Source organism: Ursus arctos, unplaced genomic scaffold, assembly GCF_023065955.2.
Source record: "Ursus arctos isolate Adak ecotype North America unplaced genomic scaffold, UrsArc2.0 scaffold_10, whole genome shotgun sequence".
Taxonomy (NCBI): Eukaryota; Metazoa; Chordata; class Mammalia; order Carnivora; family Ursidae; genus Ursus; species Ursus arctos.
In genome coordinates, this window is record NW_026622764.1 from 30,363,451 (window position 1) to 30,386,898 (window position 23,448).

At 39.5% G+C, this 23,448-nt stretch overlaps 1 protein-coding gene across 11 annotated transcripts in view; it reads right to left on the reverse strand.

Annotated features, from left to right (window-relative positions):
• LMO7 (LIM domain 7) overlaps window positions 1–23,448 on the reverse strand; it is a 195,581-nt gene that overhangs the window by 94,661 nt on the left and 77,472 nt on the right. For all 11 annotated transcript variants that reach the window (XM_057307993.1, XM_057307987.1, XM_057307974.1 and 8 more), the window contains one exon: window positions 19,203–19,272. In XM_057307993.1, the coding sequence (XP_057163976.1) occupies window positions 19,203–19,272 (70 nt within the window). The remainder of the gene's footprint in view (window positions 1–19,202; window positions 19,273–23,448) is intronic.

The window sequence follows — 23,448 nt, forward strand, 5'->3', positions numbered from 1 at the left end:
TTATACGCAAACAATGAATCATGGAACATTACATCAAAAACTATGGATGTACTGTATGGTGACTAACATAACATAATAAAAAAAAAAAAGAAAGAAATATTCCCACAAAAATAGGAAGGAAGGAAGGAAGGAAGGAAGGAAGGGAGGAAGGAAGGAAGGAAGGAATGTCTTCCCACAAATTCAATTTGGTTCTGAATGTTTAAGATGTTATAAAACAGTAGGACAAAGTTAAACTGAAAGCAAACCTATTGAATGGACAGCCAAAATAATTCTTCATGTGTTTTCTAAAACCATAATAGCATTCATCCACTTGACAAATATGTAGCTATTGATAAGAATAAATAAAGCCATATATGCCTCAAAACCCATCTACCTATTTAGAAAGAAACCACTTCAAATCTAAAGTGATTATAGTTCATTAGAGACAATAAAAATAGATTATGATTAAATTCTAGCTCTAAATAAAGCCACTACATTAAAAAGCAGTTTCTTTTAAAGAGTTCAATGACACTCGAGTTTAAAAGAGACAAACTTTACCAATAAGGCCCCACACGGCCAATGCAGCAGGAACAAGTTGTATTAAGACCAGAATTGCAACGTAAATCCTGCTTACTGGACTTGAGCCCATTGGTAATTTATTTTTTGCAATTTCAAAAGACCTAGGCAGAGAGTTGCCTAAGGGGAGATACAAAATTATAAAATAAAATTTTAATGTCTGTTGGAACATCAAGAAGACACACCCCACTCAACATATTAAAAAGGGAAGCATTTAGTCTTCATTAATGAGATCCTTTTCACTTGAAACTAGCAAAGATAAAGTAAAAACAAAGGACAAACATGAAATATCTTCTCATTGAACTGTTAGCCAGGACTCCAAGTTAGCTCTGCCACTAACCAACTGGGTGGTTTTGGAAACATTCATCAGCCTTTCTGGCTGCATCTTCCTCATCTGTGAAATGAGTAGTTTCTGGATCTGTACCCCATTCCCTAGGGCACACAGCTCTGTGCAAGAGGAGGGAAGCCCGCCCTCCCTAACCCAACCCTCAATAGGTCATGTCAAAAGCCTGCACCAAGCTTCTGCACTTCCTACACGCTGAGGACCAAAAGTGGCTTCACAAAAACGAAACAAAATGAGGATCCGGAAAATCTGCAATAGCTCCTTTCAGAGTGGTTTATCTAGGACATGAATAAAAGCAGACACTATTTAAACAGACAAGGCAGGATGGCAGAAGATTTTCATATTCTCCCCCAAACCCTCTCCACCCCTTAGCCTTGAATCATTTACAAAGGTAATCGTATCGGGTGGAGGGGGCGAGGGTAAATTAGAGAGAGATTAGTGAGTCAGGAACACTATGTGCTAACAACGGAGGAAAGATGAGGAATCCACAAAAATTCACCAATATTCCCAGGTTTATATTAGTCCACCGGGGAACCTCTGTTGATTATCTACCACTACTTAGCTAGTTATCCCAAAACTTAGCCGCTTAAAACAATAGACATTTATGATTTCACAGTTTTTTGAAGGTCAGGAATTCAGGAGTAACCCAAGTTGGACGGGTCTGGCGTGGAGGTCCTCTGAGCAGGTTGCAGATGTCAGGCTGGACTGCAATCACCTGAAGACCTTCCTGGGGCTTGAAGGAGCCCCCTCCAAGGTAGTGCACTCACAGCTGGCAAGCTGGGGCTGGTTATGGGCAGGAAGCCTCAGTTCTTTACCAAACAGACATCTCCATTAGGCTGCCTGACAGAATGAATGTTCCAAAAGCAAGTAAGACGGCAGCTGCAGTATCTCATGGCCTACCTTTTCAAGTCCTACGTCATTACTTCCTTGGTATCCTGCGGTGACAGAGGTCAGCCCTATTCAGTGTAGGCAGGACTACACAAGAACTTAAAGAGCAGGAGGTGGGATCACTGAGGACCAGGTACGACCATTCACTCTCTGGCCCCAATGATTCGTGTCCCTCCCACATGCAAAATACACTAACCCTTCCCCAAAGTCCTGGAAATGCTACCCCTTTACAAGGTGAGCGCAAAGTTTGGAATCTCATCTAAACCAGATCCAGGTTTACACAAGGCTCCTGACGTGTAGATCCTTAAGGACAGCACTCAAATACAGTTCCTCTCAATGTGAATGTCAGTGAACTAAAGTGACAAGTTACCTTCCCCTCAGACACCCCACATAGAGTGGTGTAGGGTAACCTCTAGGCATATTCTAGTTCAAAGTGTGGAGAAATTAAGGTACGCGGGAGTCACTGATCCACAGGAACTCTGCAAAGCATAGATTGGTAGGTCCTTCTTCAGGATTCAAGGCCAGCAAACACCTCACGGATTTTTGCTTCACCCTCTGGACTCTTGATTCCACCTTACAATCATCTTTTACTTCCGTGAAAAGTAGCTTTGTGGTCACAGGTATGTAGCTCTTTCAGTCTGCTTCCTCCCTATAAAAGTTTGGGGAACTAAAGGTCTTTTAATTTTGTAACCTCTGTCCTTTCCAGTCTACTTTTACAGTGCTTCTGCAAATACAATTCCCTCAATACTTTTATGAATCCTATTGGACTTAAACTCACTAGATAAAAGCCACACCCACAAATCCCTTCAAGAGAAACCTTTCTCCATCTTGGTCTGCTGAGATGACAGAGGGGTATCACATTCATGCTTCTTAGAAGCCCCACTGCTTGAAAGGACAGACTTCCAAGGCACTACTTTGGATCTTTCCAAGATCTTAAAGGATTTTACAGCCTCAGCTTCACCTTCAGATCTTGTTTTCCTGCCAGTGCACAAAATCTGATCTTTGCCTGAAAGCCATTTCTCAATTCTAGTGTCATTTGCTGACTAAAGAGGCTGACAATTCTGAAAACCAGCAACTCCTGTGCCCCTCTAGTTTATCATGTCATCCTCTGCTGTCTCACATTTTATTATCACCAGCAAGAGGAAGCCAGGCAGCACTTGCGCACGCCATCTGGAAGTCTCAGCCAGAACACCTACAGGAGAGTGTCAGGTGAGAATCATTGGGACCACCGTAAAAGCTGGCTACCACACTTACACGAAGAACACAGAATAGTCACCAATTTGGGGAAGATAAACTGTTTTAGAGATGTCGAGTTTCAGACATCCACATCAAGATGTTCAGCTAATGGTAAATTGGGTTTGGAGCCCATGAGAAATATTTTATCTTAAAATATGGTTTGGGTAAATCAAGCACACATTGGTAGTAGCTGAAATGAAGGATGTGGATGAGCCCTCTTAGGAAAAGCAAAGCACAAGAAGGATTTACAATCAGACACCAATATTTAATGGATAGTTTAAAAAACAAAGAAAAGAAAAAACATCTAACAACCAGAGAACTCAGAGGAAAAGAAGAACTGCAGAGTGTTATGGAAAACAAGGGAAAGGAGTTTCAAGACAGGAGAGTCAGATGCTACGAAAAGCTTCAACAAGGATGAAAAGTGTTCAAAGAATTTGACAATCAAATGGAGAATCTTTAGCGAATATAAACTCCAGGCACTAAGGAATAAATAGGTGACACTGAAGATCAGCCATTTACTCCAGTGCAAAGACTACCCCAAATGCAAAAGCTCTCTTCTCATGCCACCCTGTCCTACACAGTACTGGAGATTCCCATCACTCCTTCCAAAGCTGCCATCTCTGGCCCCTCCAGTGTTAGGGTGCTCCAATTCTGAAAGGAGATGTGGTAGGGAGAGCAGTTCACATTCATTCTCTGGCCCCAAATGTAGGATCATCTTTCTACTTCCTCCCAACACTTTCTAGTTGTAACATGAACACAACTATTCATTTCTATGGGGTCTTAACTCCTCTCTGTCTCCATTATACATCCTGAAGAGAGCCATGAGAAGGATAACATGAGGCCAACATGAATATTCTAACACTAGACCCAGAGGTAACATGGGCCTTTTGTGACATGAACCCTTCCACAGCCTTTCCCCAAGCACTTATCCAGTAAATATCTCATGTCATTTCAGCAGATTGCTTTGGTCTCTTATCAGGGATGGAAGTAGTTGAGGAAAATGTCAAGGTCTCAGAGTTGAATTAATATATTTTAGCAAGCTCCTATCAGTCAATATAACGGCTCTCTCATTTTGTTATATTTTTCTCCTCATCCCGTACCCTTATTCATTCCCACTGCTCATTACTAAAAGGTGCTAAGAATATACCCTTAACGAATTCAAGAGTTTCCCAGACAAGTACATGTACATGCATATTGACAGCAGCACTATTCACAATAGTCAAAAGGTAGAAACACCTAGGGGCACCTGGGTGGCTCAGTCGTTAAGTGTCTGCCTTCGGCTCAGGGCGTGATCCTGGCATTCTGGGACTGAGCCCCGCATCGGGCTCCCTGCTCTGCTGGGAGCCTGCTTCTTCCTCCCACACTCCCCCTGCTTGTGTTCCCTCTCTCGCTGGCTGTCTCTCTCTCCGTCAAATAAATAATAAAAAAATTTAAAAATCTTAAAAAAAAAAAGGTAGAAACACCTAAAACATGTACATGAACAGAAACAAACAAACAAATTGGGATATAGCCATACAGTGGCATATTATTCACCCATAGAAAAATGAAGTACTGATACATTCTACAGCATGGATGAACCTCCAGAACATGATGCCAAGGAAAAGCTAAGCACACAGATATCCCATTTATATGAAATATCCAGAATAGATCAATCCTTAGAGACAGAATGCAGATTTGTGTTTGATAGGAGTTTGGGGAGGGGGGGGATAAAATAAGAAGCAACCTACTAGGCAAGAGGTTTTACTTGGGAGTGATGGAAATGTTTGGTGGCTGCACAACACTGAATTGTTCACCCTAAAATGCCTAATTTTGTTATGTGAATTTCACCTCCATAAATTATTTTTTAAAGGCGCCTTCCATAATGTGCTTAAAAATCTAAACATCCTTTATTTTTTTTTTTAAAGATTTTATTTACTTGAGAGAGAGAGAATGAGCGGGGGGGGGGAGGGGAGGCCGAGGGAGAGGAGAAGCAGGCTCCCCACTGAGCAAGGAGTCTGATGCGGGACTTGATCCCAGGACCCTGGGGTCATGACCCGAACCAAAGGCAGATGCTTAACCGACTGAGCCACCCAGGTGTCCCTCTAAATGTCCTTTAAAATGTTGAATCACTTTATCTCATTTACATAAATGAGGTTATGGTCTACATTTTTCTCTTACACATTCAACCGTTTTGTTACACAAAAGCCTAAATCCTCAATAAAGCCTATGCTATACCTCCCTAGGCTCTTACGTTGACCAAAGTCATTTTCATTCTCATTTGGAGGAAGTTAAAAAATATTTCTTTTATGTATTTCTTTTAAATATATCCTTAATGATATTATTTCAAGACTTTCAACTTGCAGAGGGAATACTTTGTATCAAGAAACCTTAATGTCACAACAAATGGGGAATGTCTACTCATATCAAACATGTTAGACCCGCTTCTTCAAAAATTTCCTGAGTGTAGAGGGTCAAGAGCTGTCATCAATGAAAATGGGTTCTTTAAATAAAGACAAAGAGATTTATTACAGAAGCCCTGAATAAAATCAAAATCCTAACCAATTCTGAAAAAGAGTAAGCCTGTGCTCAGGGCTATAACCGTATAGGCCACAAGGGCCATACAGTCACCTCCATAAACCAAAGCTGCCAGAATGACATCACCTGGAAGTGAGCCCCATCACTCTGGCCTGTTACTCCCAGTGAGTTTCTATGCCTACGTGAAGCAAGATTTTTTGATTAAAGAAGAGAGCACATCATCCAATTCCTCTGAACCTGGGCACAGGTGGTGCAGATCAATTTATCCAAAGGCCAAGAGACTGATGACCTTAATTCCTTTTCTATTTACAATATAGCACCAAAACCCGTCTCCTGTCCCTAGAGTTAACAGTGACAAAAAGTTAGAAAGTATATGCCAACAATCAAGAGGTTGTAACCACTGCTTGAGGCAAAGAAACTGAACTAAGTGTCAATGGTAGAATAACAGTCCCCAGTCAGCCCCATCAGGATGTCTAGAGGGAGCACACAATCACGGCACAGGTGACGCTCATGTGCACAGCTGGGCAACAGCTGGCCCGGCCTTGCTACCCGATATGGGGTCCACACACCATCAGCAGCACTTGGGAGCCTATTGGAAATGCAGACTCTACCTCCTCCCTAGACCCACTCAATCAGAATCCACATGCTAAGAAAATCCTCCAGGTGATCTGAGTCTTGGCACACATAGTTTTCTGGCAAATAACAAAATAAGGAAAATATTTCCAACTAGGATTTACAACAGCGTTTCTCCTTAGGATGAGCACCAGTCACCTAGGGATTACGGAGCTCGCCATTAGGCCATCCCTGGAAGTATTCAAATTCCATTCCTGTGATATACTAATTGAGATCATTCAACATTATTTTAAAGCAACTCCCAAGCACTGGAGTGACTCCAATATACCCAAATGTACATTTTAATTCTACAGTTTCCATTAAGGAAGTGATGTGGTTGCAATTTTGATCAGTGGTACTAGTTTTATTATTAGAGACTTCGTATTCTTATGGCTTAGTGAATAAATAAGCTGTATTACTAATACCTACATGGGAAAATTACAATATGTAGATAAGCACACAGACCCAGCTTCAGTAGTTATTTGTGAGAAAAGTACACAGCGCATTTTCCTTTGGTTCTTCTCTGCAAAGAGCCTCAGTCATGTGCTGATGGCAAAGGATCTGAGGACAAGGGGAGCAGTCAAGTTTGTCACATGCAACGATAGGAGTAAGAACCAACTAGGAATGCTTACAAGGAATGCCAAGTGACACTGAAGGCCCAAGGGTTACACATGATAAATCACCAAGCGGCTGGCACACTTTCCCCAGCACTGCTTGGCAGAGGAGGAGAAAAGGCATACCGAGAGGCAGAGCACTGGCCAGCTAGGGCAGCGGAAGGTCAAAGGCATGAGGGCTGTGCTCTGCTAAAAGGCTAGTTACTGAAATGCTTAATCAATTGTACACAGAAGCAGTAACAGGCTTTGTCGAACTGCAGCATGGATTAAGGTACGGTCTTCCATGGTGTTCGAATTAAACTTCATACATCAAAAATGAAGGACTTCTAAAACTTAGCTATTCTGTTAGAAGGAAGGGAGGAAAGAAGGGAGAGGGAAGGGACATAAAATGGTGAAACAGAGGCTTAAGAAGTCCTGTCTGAGACCAGACTGGTGATCGCCAAAAGTGGGTGAACAAAATGGGAATAAAAGAAGAAAAAAAAAGTTTGTCGTCAAATTATCCACGTTCTCCGTTTCAAAGTAGAACAAATACGCAATTGCTTAAAGAAACACGTCATAAAGATGCCAAAACACATTTTATGAAGCAGTAAAGCACATTTAATGAACGAAAACGACAGAGTAAAACCTTAGAGCTAGCTGGGAATCCACACTCACTTGTTCAGTGCAACGGCTCCTACCCCCTTTCCGAGAGTCACTTTTACAGGTGATGTGTCTGGCTCATCAGCCCTTGTTTTAGCTTTTCCAGCCCTGGGGACTCCTTGCTTTATGAGGCTGACTCACTTTTAGTCATTTCTATGTCAAGAAAGTCCAAAGAGTCCCTCACTGTAATTGTAAAACAGTGATCTTAAATCTGCCTGCTTAATGGAACTAAATCTCATCTATCTCCCACGAGCGTCCCTTAGCTAGTGAGACAGCTCTCCTGCCTCACACACTCCACACGTTGCCCTAGCCTCACCTCCTCTCTTCAAATATCCCTGGTTTTCTCAACACCCCTTGTCCCCCTGTGACATTTTTCAGTTCTCCTGTCATCCCGACTGGCCTTCCACTGAACAGCTGATTTTGTCAAGTTCACATTCACTGAGTTCTTACTGTATGCCAAGCAGCGTGCTGAGGCTCTTCACACAAATTATTTCCAATTCACACTAAAAAAGCTTATGAAGTCTTATTCCCATTTTACACGTGAAGGAACCGAGGCCTAAGAGGTGTGTGACTAACCCAAGGGCATTCAGAATGTGGTGGAGCTAGGATTCAAACCAAGCAGTTCAATCCCTGAGTCTGTGCTCTTAACCCCTAGATTCGTTTTCACCACAAGTGAAACAAATCCCCACTAGTCAGTGGCTGAAAACAAGACAAGTTCATTATCTTACGGTTCCGGAGGTCGAAAGTCCAAAATTAGTCTCCCTGGGTTAAAATCGAGGTATTGGCAGGGCTGCATTTCTTCTGGAGGCTCTAGGAGAAAATCCATTTCTTTCTTCCTCCACGCTCAAAAGTCTCTATCACACCACCATCCAACTAATTCTCGCTCTCTCTTCCACCAATGAGGACTCTCGGGATTATACAGGGCCCACCTGGATAATCCCGGATCCACTCCTCATCTCAAGGTCAACTGATTTGCACCTCAATTCTCCCTGGAACCCAGTGTTCCCTCCCCTCACAACACATTGACTGGTTCATGGATTAGAGCGTGAACGTTATTGGGAGCCATTCCACCTATGAAAACAATCCTACTTCCTTACAGACAGGTTCCTGTTCGTTAGGTCCTCCCTTCTCAAAAGGAAGCATCTGTAGCTCAAAACAGGACTCCAGATGTGGTTAAGTGTCCAAGTCATCACTTGATGGGTCACTAACAATGGTCCTCTTGCCAAATGAGAATAACAGTAATTTTGAAGATCTACTGAGGAAATAGATATGTGATTGGCAGTTTCTAGGATATAGCAAGAGATCAGTAAATGGACCTCACTTCTCGTTACAGGCCATGGGCACTTCGCGTGGTGGTGCTGATATCATACTGTTGGCTAACTGCAACGTGCAATACCAATGACCAGTTCACAGTGACGTCACAGTTCACAGGAAGATGACCTGTGAGTTTGAATGGACCAGGAGGCTAGTGAAATTTGGAATAAAAATAAGGTAGATATAAAGAATCTGAAATGAAAATCACGTGATTCTATCAAGTGAGGTTTCATGGATAAAATCACAAAATGCATGATTAAGTTTGCAGATAATATAAAAAGGCTGGACTCTTATGACTCTAGATCATTTTAAATTGCAGATTTTTATATTCAGTACATTAACTATGCCTCATTGTTCCAATATCCATGAAGAGGACTAAATACATTTCCCATGCTCTTATTCCATCCTTTTTTTTTTTCTTAATGAAAATAGTGCAAGTACAAAGCCCTAAGGCAAACTGCAGAAACTTCTCTCCATTGTTTACATGGATTTCCACTTAGCTCCTTAAAATTGAGCATTTTTTTTCAACTACTTAAGATTTCACCTACAGATATTACCTGGTCTACTTTTCTCCATCTGGACTAAACCAAGGCCACAACAGACACTTTGCAGGAATGAAGATATGTCTAAAAGGGAAAGGCTGGTAAAGTGACTGAATAAACCATAAATGAATAAAATGGGCATCATGTTAGGGAAATGACCAGAGAACAAGCAATGCAGAGACTCCTATCCTGTCCACAGGACACCCCATACAATGGTTGCTTTGGGGAATGAAGGCCTGCTGTTGCCACATTCATGAAGAAGCCAGAGATAAGGATTTTATATGAAATCTAAGGGTATGCAAATTTTGGCTCAAATGTTAGAAATAAGCAAAAACAGTGAAGTCAAACAAAATCCATCCTGAGCCATTTTATAACCTCTAGCTGGTCTCCCGGACTCTCCATGGAACCAGCCCAGGAATATGTTGCTTGAGAGCATTTGTCTGGGGTGGACAAGGCTGGCTTCTAGTGTTATTTTCTTTCTTATTAAATAATCACAAACCATCTCTTTAATCATGTTTTTCATGATGCTGTCAGGGAACAATACCTAAGATTGACACTGATCACTTTGACATTTACAACTCTGCAATCTTATGTAAACTTCCTCAGTTTCCAGTTTCTCCCTTGATTCTCCCCTTCCTTCCACCAACCCTCTGGCTCCTTATTTATTATCTCAGTAAACTACCGATGCAAAGACTCTGTCTTCTCTGTCAACCTATTAGCAAGAGCTACACAGTCTTCCATCAAAACAAACCCTGGCCTCTTCCTCCAGTCCCAGCATTGTCTCCATCACCTCTTGCCTGAACTACTATATTAGGCAGAGTTCTCTAGACAACAGAACAACAAGATACATATATCTATAGAAAGAGATTTATTTTAAGGAACTGGCTCATGTGATTATGGAGGCTGAGAAGTCCCATGATCTGCCTATCTACAAGCTGGACACCCAAGAGAGCTGATGGTGTACTTCCAGTCCATGTCCAGAATCCTGAGAACTAGGAGAGTCAATGAAATGTTCTATTTGAAAGTAAGTTCCAGTTTCAAAGCTGGCAAGCTCGAGACCCAAGAAAAGCCAATGTTTTAGTTCACATCCAAAGGCAGGGAAAGACCAATGTCCCAGTTCATGCAGTTAGGCCGGAGTAGCTTCCTCTGACTCACAGGAGGATTAGCCTTTTTGTTTTAGTCAGCCCTTTGACTGATTATCTGAGGCCCACCCACATGAGGGAGAACAATCTGCTTTCCTCAATCTACAGATTCAAATGTTCATTTTATCCAAAGACACCCTCACAGACAGATGCAGAATAATGTAATAATGTCTAACTGATTATTTGGACATTCCACGGCCAGTCAAGCTGACACAAAATTAGTCATTACAACTACCAAAACTGTTCTTTAACTGGCTTCCTGCTTCTCTTTTTGATTTCCCTCAGTCTATTGTTCATACACCAACTTGTGATTTTTTTATTTTTACATTTTATTGGGATATAATTCACATACAAATCATAAATTAAAGGGTACAATTCAATGGTTTTTAGTATATTCACAGATATGTGCGTCCTTTACCACAGGCATCCAATGATCTTTAACAACAAATTAAACTGCTCTCAAAAGCCCCCAGAGGCTTCTCCACATGCTAGGAATAATGTGATCTACTCACCAAAGCCTATGAAGCCTTATACAACCTTCCTGGCCTACCTCTATCTGCCTCACTTAGTTCAGGATCCACAGGCTTTCCTGAACCAGCTTGATCCTGCCTTGATCCTCCCTCTTTTCCTTCTGTCTCAAAAAGTCCCACGATTCCCCTATTTCCCCCCTCCCTCATTTCATTCAGGTCCCTGATCAAATGTCAACTCCAAAAATAAGATATCTCTGAGCACCTTTTCTGAAACACTTCTCCTACACTCACTCAATCACTCTCTACCCATTTACTTAATTTTTTCAGTGTAATTATTGGCAACTGACAAGGTATTATATATTCTGCATGACAACTGTTAGTACCTTACAGGTTACTATTGACCTATTGATTATCCTTCATTAGGGAGGAACTTTCTCTGCCTTCTTTCTGGCTGTGCTCCAAGTTCCTAGAATAGTACCTGGCACATAGTAGGTGTTCAATAAATACTTTAAGGGAGGGAGGGATAGTTGTGGGCCTAAGACCCATCAAATGACCAATGTGCTCATACCAGTCTGACACCTGGGTTCTATTTCTTATTTAACCTCATTTGATCGGTTTCCAATCTCTATATAACAAAAGGTTCCTAAAGAGAGATGTTCCAAGCATTTTAGTATCTTAATAAAACTATGTAAGATATAATCCTACTCTGGATCAATTTTTCTTGACTCTACAAGTTAATCATGTTGTTGCGTTAGGACAAGTTAATCATGTTGTTGCGTTAGAAATTCTAATTCATTAATGTTTTTTTTAAAAGGTTGCCCTCAAGGCTAAAAGGTGGCATATGTTCATCTTAGATTTAAAAACAAGTTTTGGAACTCTAGGGAAGTGCTCCTAAACTTGTGCCAATGCCATGACTAAAAAATTATGGCTCAAAATAAAACAGGAGTTTCCTGATTTACAGTGCTGCATCATTATGAGAGGTTTCCATTCTTAGTGATACTTATCTTTACTGGGAGTCAGAGAGAAGTAAGGAGACAAGGAGACTCTTGAGGAAATTACCTAAAATTTCTTCATAAATCACTCAGTTATCATCGACTTATTTATCTGCCATTTATATGGAGGTATTAAGGCATTTGGATATTTAATATCTAACATTTGTTACCTTGAAAACAGCCAATGCATAATTACCGGTCTGTTTTCTCAACTTAATTATTGGATAACCCTAAAATATTTCAAAATACTGATGGTGATCCACAGAAATTCCAATACAATATACATTGGTATAACCACAGAAAATATAATTTTCAATGCATAAGGTGGCCTTATTTTTAGTAAATGGCTAGCTTTTATGCTATAAGGTCTTACATAAGTGTAAGAATACATTAAATAATGGCAAAACTGGAGTACTCTCCTATAACTTCATTAAGAAGAAAAAGCACTCCACATTTTTGTTATTGGTGTTCTCTTTTTAAAGAAAATAATAAGACTGACAAACTAGAAAAAAAAATAGTTTAAATTTTATTGTTTGAGGCCCACTTATACAATTTGTAATAGTGGTCTACCCTCCCTTTGAACTAAAAAGATTTCGTTAGTGCAGTTTTAATCATGAAGCCACAACGGAGAAATTTTAATCCAGTTTATTGATATCATTTAACCTCCCCGTCTGTATTAGGAAATGGAAGAAAAAGAAAAAAATCATTTAACTCAATAAAACACTAAGGTCTGATTCCACATCTATTAAATTGCTCCAATACAGTGATAGGGGAGAAATGAACAATTAAGGAACATGGTCATTTATAAAACATCTAGCCTTCACTAGTTATCAATTGTGAGGAAAACGAGAGCATGTAGACTAAGAGTTAAGGCAGAAGTAGTGTCATGGGAGGGGATCTCGATGTTGTCCCCCATCCATTTGGAGATGGGGATCATGGCAGCCAGAAGCAGCTCAGCATGAATGACGCTCTTATTGGCTACACAACCACAAAGCAACAATGAGTGAATATAAAAGATTTTCCTTTGTGGAAGCCTCTCACAAATGTGCTAGGTGGAGATCTCAAACAAATCTACAAAATTAGTAATAAAATTCAAGAACAGAAAATAGACACTATTGATCTTAGCATTAAACGGTTATTTTAAATGCAATAGCATCTTCCCATCTCCTTCCTCGGTGTCACTTTTTACCAGGTTTTATACACATCAACATCAAAATACATTCACAAATGTATCTTGTTTATTACCAACTAGAGAGATATTTCGTCTGAAACACACACTGAGTTTGACCCAGTACAGAGCGATCCTTAGTCACTACTCTTTTAAGTAAAGTATGTGTTGGTCGTTCATCCAAGTCACATTCTAACGTTCCCAGAGTATTTTCTTTTCAACCATACAAAATTTATTCCTGCCTCCTAACCAGAAAAGTGCCACCATTGAATGAAAATAATAATTATATCCATTCTTCCTTTATTATTTCAACTTGGATAAGAAAGGAGAGGAAAAAGAAGAGGGCCTTTTCCCTGAAAACACTCTTGTCTTGAGGTGAGGTCTCACATTTTGGTTTTATTTGTAAAAGAGCTCACAAGCTCAGTGTCCCACAAACCTCCCCTCTCCCAACCCCCTTGTTCCCCTTGCCCTGGGAAAAAGAGTAGGATACACATAGTCACTGCCTGAGAATGGGTTTTTAAAAGTCCATGATAAAACCTGTAAGAGAACATTTAAATTTTATAGCTGATTCCTCTGGTGCACTTTCTATTACTGCTGGAAGATGTTTCAACAGTGACCTTGGCACAGACTAGGTCACACTACTTTGCTGACGCCCAAGTGTACAGGAGAGTAAAGATGAATCAGGAATAAGTTTACACAGGCACAAGAACATCAACCACTAATAACCTTCTGAAAAATGGCAGTAAGAATGGACCCATAGATTTGCATTACTTCTTGAAGTAACCATTATGAACACGAGAGAAACTGACACATCCAACAGCTTAAGCTAGCTGGCATCTTTGCCCGTTTCCTGCATTCTACAGCATTCCTGAATGAGGAGACAACCTCCCCGGTCTCTGCAGTCACACCTTACGTGTTCCAATCTCAAAAATAATCTGAAAGAGTAACCCTTTAGAGGAAAGATGCTCAAATTTAGTTCATATTTTTGAAGCAAGTGTGGATATACTGAAGCGAGAGAGAGAGGGGCAGGGCAGGGGGCAGAGGGAAGAGAATCTTAAGCAGGCTCCACACCCAGCACAGAGCCAATGCAAGGCTCCATCTCACAACCCTGAGATCACGACCTGAGCCGAAATCAAGAGTCAGATGCTTAACTGACTGAGCCACCCAGGTGTCCCAAGAAGACTTTTCTATCAAGCCCACTAACAGACACAAACTTTCAAACAAATGATTCAAACCAAACTTTCTAGAATACCATTGCTTTTCTAAGAGAAACTGCAATTGAAATGGCAGACATGAGCAGATCACTCACATCTATACTCAGGAAGCAAACTAGCCCATGTAAAGGGGTAGTGCTCACTCCCTTAACTCTTTAGCTCTGTGGCTCTTAGCCAGGCATGATTTTATCCCATAAGGGTCATTGGCAATGTCAGAAGACATTTTTAGCTGTCATAATTTCGGGGTGGAGAACATGGTTACTGGCATCTAGTAAGCAGAGTCCAGGGAAGCTACTAAACATTCTACAATGTGCAGGAAACACCCCCGCCCCCGCAACAAGGAATTATCTGGCCCAAAATGTCAATAGTCAGTGGTGTCAAGGTTGAGGAACCTTGCTTTATTAAATACAACTAAATCATCAGGGGTCCAAGACAACTCTAAGTCTTAGGGTTAATAACTTCCTTGATGTCCTCTGCACATATTGTATCTCATGCACGTTAACACATCAGATGGTAAACATTACTCTGGTTCCATGGCTCTTTTCACCATCAGAATATCTTGCTTGTTTCTCAGGGTTTTGCTTGGAGGTTGAGTTTTTGAATTCTCAAATAAAGGTTTAGTTTTGAGTTTCAATGAATTGAACACTTAACATCACTTAACATCAGCTAATATTTTGGAAAAGTCAAACTCTTGGGTGAGATTTTTTTTTTTTTTTAGTATGGCTTTGTGAAGACTATAAAGAATAGAAAAGTTAGAGAAAATTTCTTTAAAACTTAAAACAGTCAAGTGAGAAAAGCTGTATCTCTAGATCTATGAGAACATGGTTAATGCCTCCCAAAGACAAAACATTCATAAAATAATATGAATGCTTCAAGCAAAGCATTCAGTATATTTCTAAATAGCTAAACACCTCTCTCCATATTGTCATTGCTCAGAGGATATTCATGTGTTTCACATAGGTCCATCTACAAACAGTAAATCCAGTGCCTTGGCTTCAAGCTAAATACACCCAGTAACTGACATGAAATGGATAAAAGTTATAACAGAAGGAAAGAGAATAAGAGGGGAGTGATGGAAAACAGAGCTTGGAGCACAGAAATTGTGTCATTCTTACTATCTTTAACTTAACCAAATGTTATCTACCCCAGAGAAACCTCATTCACAGAACCCTCTTTAACCCACACACCTGAACTCAGTGAGCCAAAGGCTCCTGACACTCCTAACCACAGCCCATTTTGCCAAGATGACACTCTTCTCAAGGAACGCATCCACCAGCTGGCCAGTGACCTATGATATCTGTAGCCTGGTAATTTGTAGACCTTGTCTGTAGACAAGGTAATTTGATCCATTCAGATTCTTCTCTTGGGACCCTCAACTGAGAGACACCATTTCCTGTTTGCAATGGGGCAGAAAAAAGTAATCATGTGGAATGTGACTGTCGTATTTATGGCTGAACACCAAATTAATGACATAGTCCTCTGAAAAATCCTTAAAATAAAACACTTCATCTCACTTAGCTTGAAAGCATCTCTGCTCTTTGTTACTAAAAAAGCATTAACTGCATATAAAACTGGTGAATCAGATTAAGGTCTAGGGTTGTAACCAATGTCAATTTCCTGGTTTTAATATCATATCACAGTTATGCAAAATGTTACCATGGGGGAAACTGGGTGAAGGGCACTGAGGACCTCTCTGTACTATTTTCCCCCCAACTTCCTGTGACTATTTATTTCAAAATAAAAAGTATTTTTAGAAAACAAGTATAAAAAAAGCAAACAAACACACATTTATATTAGTTTCCTAGCACTGCTATGACAAAGTCCCACAAACTGGGTAGCTTAAAACAACAGAGATTTATTGTCTCACAGTTCTGGAGACTAAAAGTCAAAAATTAAGGTGTCCACAAAGCCATGATTCTATGAGACCTGTAAGGAAACTATTCCTTGCCTCTTCCAGCTTCTGGTGGCTTGCTGGCAATCTTTGGTTCTCCTTGCCTATACATGAGTCACCCCCCCACCCCCCCATCCCCCAGTGTCACATGGCATTCTTCCTGGGTATATCTGTCTTCACATAACTATCTTCTTATAAGGACGCCATACTAGATTAGGGGCCCACCCAACTCCATTATGACCTCAGCTTTACTAAGTACATCATCTGCAACAACCCTATTCATAAAGTCATATTCTGAGGTACTGGGGTTTAGGACTTCAAAATATTATGTTTGGGGGAAGGCACAATTCAACCTATAACACTATCCCTTCAAAGACCTAATTCTAGAGCTTACTGTTTTTCACAATTGAAAACTTTTCCATTTGTTGATTAAAAAATCTTTGAGGGGCATCTGGGTGGCTCAGTCAGTAAGGTGTCTGCCTTAGGCTAAGGTCATGATCTCAGGGTCTTGGGCTCAAGCCCAGAGTCAGGCTCTCTGCTTGGCGGGTAGTCTGTTTCTCCCTCTCCCTCTGGGCACGCTCTCTCTCTCTCTTTCTCTCTCTCAAATACATAAATAAAATCTTAAAAAAAAATCTTTGACCTCCAAATGTATCAGTCATTATATTAGTTGCTGTGAACACTGAAATTACTAATACAAAGAGTTCAGCTTGTGTTTTTTTTTTTAATCTTTCTTCTATACACATCAAAAATGAAGGCTTCTGACATACTCCTTGAGGAATTCTTAGAGGTCAATCTTCATAGTCCAACTACGACTGCTCCTGAGTGTTCAACAAATGTCAGGCTATTATAATTCTCTGCAGCACATTTATATCTGGTGCTTTCTTGCTCATTTGCTAATTTATTTGCTAGGTCCTGCTCCACCACTAAAATGAAAGCTTTTTGGGGATAAGGTCCTTATCTGTCTTTATTCCTCCAATATGTTCTTATAAATGATACAAGTTCTTGACCAGTAGGCACTCAATTATTTGTTTAAAAAATGAATGTGCAGGGGTGCCTGGGTGGCATAGCGGTTAAGCATCTGCCTTCGGCTCAGGGCGTGATCCCGGCGTTATGGGATCGAGCCCCACATCAGGCTCCTCCGCTGGAAGCCTGCTCCTTCCTCTCCCACTCCCCCTGCTTGTGTTTCCTCTCTTGCTGGCTATCTCTATCTCTGTCAAATAAATAAATAAAATCTTTAAAAAAAAAAATGAATGCGCAACAAAAGAACATTCATTGAACATCTGTATGTCAAGACTATCTATATAATCCCTTTCTATCCACATATGACAACCCTACCAGGTAGACATTGGAGCGCCAATGCACACTTCAAATTGAGGCTTCAAGAAATTTTGACATAACCATCCTGACACACAAGCACAGGAAGGAGTCAAACGAGGCATGATAACAACTTCAAACCAATTATAGCCCAATTCTGCAACTGTGGTTATTCTTATGCTCCTACATCCCATTGAAAATGCTCAATGTCCTGTATTTGGGAAATCATCCCATTTAATATTCCGGAAATACATTTCATTTTAGTTTCTAGAGATAAAATCCAAACCAGATAGAATTTCCATGCTTGAAATAGAAATAGTTGGAGAGATGTTTGGATTTAAACATAAAATACATTTGGCTTTCATCTAATCATAGAATCAGAAGATTGAATAAAACCTCTAGTGGCCAATAACAACAAACCCCCACAATTCAGGCATTCCAAATATGCGGGGTGTTTGAAATCAAAGGCTAATTTCATTTAAAATGCGTGTAATTGATCCAAGAAATGACAATTCAAAATCAAAGCATTAAAGTAAGAATAACTTGAGCCACTTGAAAAGACTTTCAATATGACTCAAACTTCTAATTTTCACAGAAGTTATTCCATAAAAATGATTTTCATATAAGGTTTTATTTTTATTAAACTGAATGTTTCTTCCTAGAAAGACTCAAAAGCCAAATTTCTTTCATTTTATTCTTCAAATAATACCTTCTGACTTACAAGAAGTAATTCATACATATGTGCATATTGCTAGGCATATATATATATATATATATATATATATATATATCTATCTTCATATAACAATATATGCATACATGATACGTTTTTTACCTAACCAAATTTGAAACCAAAAAAAATCCAGAAATCTTGATACTGCTACCTTTCATCCTTCATGCCTCTGACATCTGCAAACACATATTTGGCCAAACAGAAGGTTCTCAAATATAAGCAGCTGTGTTAAACTTCAGCATTTTACAAAATTAATTTTTTTTAACTGACTCCTGTCATCAGCCTGATTCTTAGGGGTTGCTAACATTTCGAAAATAACCCATCATTTGTACTTAATTATAAATTACTTTTTTTCAAAGATTCAGCCCCACCTTGTTATTGGTCTTTCAATTATTATTGATCCACTGCAGTATCTATATAATGACAGTGTGGGGTATTTTTCATACACAAAATCCAAGGTTAAAGCTAAAAGGAATCTAGAGACTTTCCCAGAGTCATGGTAGGTAGTATTACTGAGGCAAGGGAAGATAGCGACTTACCCAATACCACACGGAACTCTGGTAGCAAATCTATGATATAAAACAAATGTGTTGCAAATACACTCCAAGATCTGCAGATTACTGAGGGTCATGCATAAGCATGAAGCAACAGAAATGTAACAAGGGAACATCTACAGTTTCCCCAAAGTGTGGTCAACTAGCAAACAAAGTCTGCAGGGCTGGGCTTCAGAAAGGAGGTGATCATAAACACATGCAATTTGTGGAAGAATTAAGCTAAGAAAAAGGATACATGAAGTTGGAGGGCACAAAAAGCAAAAACAAACAACAACAAAAATAAAGGCCTCCCAGCAGAAGGGAGACAGAAGAACTGAAGATATAGGAGGACATCACTAAAAACACTTTCTTGAGCAAGAAACCCCAAACCTAATTTCTATAATTCCAGATAAGAGTACCAGTCTATGCCCAGCTTTTAACATTTTAAAAACAAAGAAATCCAGTTTTAAAGATAATTTTTTACTTACCAAACCTGCTATTGGTGTGGATAATCTATTGATCTTCTTAATGACACCAGGTTTAAGTTTATTAACCAAACTGAAAGTAAATAAAGAAATAACATATGCAATTACAAGAATGCCAGTATCAGTTTAATATTCTTTTTAACATTTTCAAAAATCAGGTCTATCACTAGTCCATCCCCCATATGTTATTCAGAGCCAAGAGCCCTATAAAAGGCAAACAATCAAGAAAACAAGAAACAGAGTAAGAACATCACTGCACACAATGATGAGTGTCTTCTCAGACCCCATAGACACACTGCTCTACTCAAGGCCATGTCCCTAAAAATAGTTCCACATTTGTTAAAGGTAGTGTTTGACTCTGTTCCAAGAGCCAAAAGAATCTCTTTCGTTATAATCTAGCTCTCTCAGACCTAAGAATAATTTTTTCTATTAATCATTTTAATTTTTTCTCAAACTGATCTTTATTTTAAAAGGTAGCTTCAAACCACATTATTTTTCCAGATTTGTTTACTGAAGTATAGTTGACATATAATATTATAGTTTCAGGTATACATCATAGTGGTTGGACATTTATATACATTATGAAAGGATCACCATTATAAGTCTAGTTACCATCTGTCATCATACAAAGTAATTCTATTATTGATTATACTCCCCATGACTATATAATATATATGACTATATTCCATTTACCTCTCCATGACTTATTTATTTTATTACTGGCATTTGTACCTCTTAATCCCACTTCACCCATTCTCCCTCCCCCGTCCCCTCTGGCAACTACCAGTTTGTTCTCTGTATTTATGAGTCTGTTTCTGTTTGTTTTGTTTTTTAGATTTTATATGTAAATGAAATCATACAGTATTTGTCTTTCTCTGACTTATTTCACTTAGCATAATATTCCCTAGGTCCATCCATGGGTACAAAATACAACTGTATTTTGCCAGATTTAAAGGGTGCCGTGGAACTCATCCCAACAGCCAGCGAGTTCTTACTGGTAACTCGTTCAAATACGGGACTGATCGCTTTGTTACCGTAACAGAATGATTGGATAAAAATTAAATGTACCAGAACTCCCCAAAATGGGCTAATAGTTACCTCAGAATCTGATACTGAACACATTTAAGTTGCTATGACAGAATCTGCAAAGATATCTATAGGTGTCCACATTCCAGAACGTGAGAAAGAAGCCTCCGTTGAAGACTATAACTTAGAGTACAATTCTTGGTTCTAAATCTAGTTATTGTGAACTCTATGTTTTTTGTTGCTGTTTACTGACACAGTGCTAAGCCACGGAGACATTTAATACTATAGTAATGCTTTTCTACTAATGCTAGCTTGGTTAATTAATCATTAGTCACTGTCAGAAAACAGTAATTTAAAACAGTGATTTTCCTATTCAATAACCTAGCTACAAAAAGCAATTCTATTCTTAAACAGCTCCAAAAAGAAAGCAAATATAGGAGAAAGAATCAAACATTCTTAATTTACTGGTCTCCTCTTCACAATGGGCAACAGAAAAAAAAGATCTGACACTTGTGGAATGTCACTCCTTCAACATTCCAGAGATTTATATATACACTTGAATGTGCTAAAAATAAAGAAGACAAAAGTCTCAATTTAATAACCTTCAGAATGTTGTTCAGCAGGATTCAAAATTACAAAACGATGGCTTACGAAGACTTAGTCCGGTGAACAAAAGATGTTTTTTTCTGTTTTCATAGGTTCTTCATACAAAGATCTTTAGACAACTTAATATAAATAATAAAATTGCCCCCTCAATCAAGCATTTCCTAGAACTGTTACTCTCTGATTCCTAATTTCTTATTTGTGCACTGAAAGCCGGGTAGGAAGGAAGGCTTTCTCTCTTCATAGCTGAAATTATTTTTCTTTAATGGCTCACGGAGGAGCTAGAAAAAATTTGAGCAGGCTTCTAAGAAATGACAGTTCCAAATTAATTCTTCTAGTTGTTCCCTATGTACCAGGTACACAAGGCATAGAAGAACTAATAACTGGAACATTACTTAATAGCAACATTATTCTGGCATTAGTATAAATCAAGAAATTCATAGAGTTGTTGTCTACTAGAGCTTGACAGTGACTTTCCTACAGTAACTTGGATCTTAAAATGTAATCTTTCAGGGCGCCTGGGTGGCTCGGTCACTTAAGCAGGTTAAGTGCCTGCCTTCAGCTCAGGTTATGATCCCAGGCGCCCTACTCAGTGGGAAGTCTGCTTCTCCCTCTCCCTCTCCCTCTGCCCCTCCCCCTGCTCGTGCATGCGCTCTCTCTCTCCCTTGCTCAGTCTCTCAAATAAATAAAAACTTTTAAAAATGTAATCTTCCAGTGACATAAAAAGTTAGGCTAAAATGAGCGGGGCCAACTTATCAAATGTCAGGCAAGTCTGGCATCGGTTGTCTTTATTGGAGGAGGAGTGTCATAAATTCCTCCTCCACCCATTTGAGTCACTGACGACTTTGGCCAGATCACTCAATTTACCTATGTACTTCACTTACCATTTTTATATTACAGTGTTAGGAATACCAAGAGCATTTTTTTAAAAACACTTTCTGGAATGAACAATAACACAGTCTACACTCAATCAAGTCAGCAAAAGGAAGGGATTGAAGGAAATAAAGGAACCAGCAGATATGTGTTTCCCAAAAAATGAGTTGACTCCTACCTCCTCAGAAGGTTCCATAGCTATTACCCAGAAGCAACATACACACTGTGGACTGGCTTCCTTCTCGACTCCTGAGCCTCCAAGTACGTGTACAAACACAGAAATAACCACAAGGCAAAAACAACGCTCTGCATAACACACAAACTACCCTGTAAAAGTTGTGTCACTAGAGGAAAACGCTGTTTTACTTGGTCAAATGTTAAAATGGTATCGGTTCTAAGCACTAGAGCATGGAGAAAATGCACATGCGGTTTTGGCAAATACTGAACATCCAACCAAATTATGAATCATGAATAATTATTTTCACATACAATTAAAGGAAAAGCTTATTGGATATTTCTTCTAGGGAGGAAAACAGATTTCATAAAATTTAAACTTCTGTGAAATTTCAGGATATCTAAAAAAAATTAGGACCAGAGTCTTTTACCAAATAAAATACAACTGCCACACAAGGGAGATACTACTCTCTTTTATAAATAGATCTTCTTTGCATAATAAGGGTTCTTCAATTACACATGTGGAATTCGTAAAGGCAACACTCACTTGAGGTCACTGGCTCTATTCAAGAATCATATAACATGATAACCTTCCAGATGCCTCTGTGAACAAGGAAGTGGAGCCAGTCAAGGGACCATTTTATCTGCCTGCAAGCCCACCATTCCTCTAATCCTATTTGTAATTATACCTCGACTCCCCCAAGCCTCCCCTCAGGCCATGGCATAAACCCAGTTACGTGCTTTGTTAGAACATCAGAGGTTTGCTCTTTTGGTAAGATTAAAACCAGAACAGAACACCCCTAGTCATTTGCTATCTCCGGTGGTAGACCACACTGGCAAAGCCCGCGAACCCTCTCCTTCAGCTCATCCCTGCATTGTTGTCTGCTTCCTTTTCTCCTTCTCTCCAAAACCTCCTGCCCACTTCCTCCAACGGAGCAGAGTTACATAACAGATGCTAGAAGGCTGCCTCTGTTCCGAAACCTTGTCACCAGTGAATGTGTCCTTGCTTTAAATATAACTCAGAGGTGACACTCCAAGAAAACTGTACATAAAGTTCAGTGTAACATCTAGCTCGGTTATAAATGATTTCAATGAGAACTAGCATTTGGTGCTCTCTCAGTCTCCAGAAACTAGTTCCAAATGCCAAACCTCATTTCCCCTTTATCAGAAAGCTCTTCGGCAGGGACACCTTTCAATTTCCCATTTCCAAAGATCTGTTCCAAATGTCCTAGAGACACTGACTTCAAAGAGCATATCAGTACATTGAGAGTGAACTTGCTAACCTATGAATTATTTGGCCAGTCAGTCACACATACATATTTCTATTATCTTTCTGCTGACTACAGTTTCTAAATATATATCCTCACATTAGTCAAATTTTCCTATTGGTAACTACATTTTTGAAAGACATAATGAAGACATATTTCCTTACAAATTAAAGAACAATGATTTTTGTTTTATCTGTTATTTAGCACATCTTCATTTGCCTAGTTTTCTTCCAGATGCAACTCTGTCCACAAACATCTGAATGCTTACTGAAGACAGAGCACTGCCCTAATCAGACAGTGAAGTG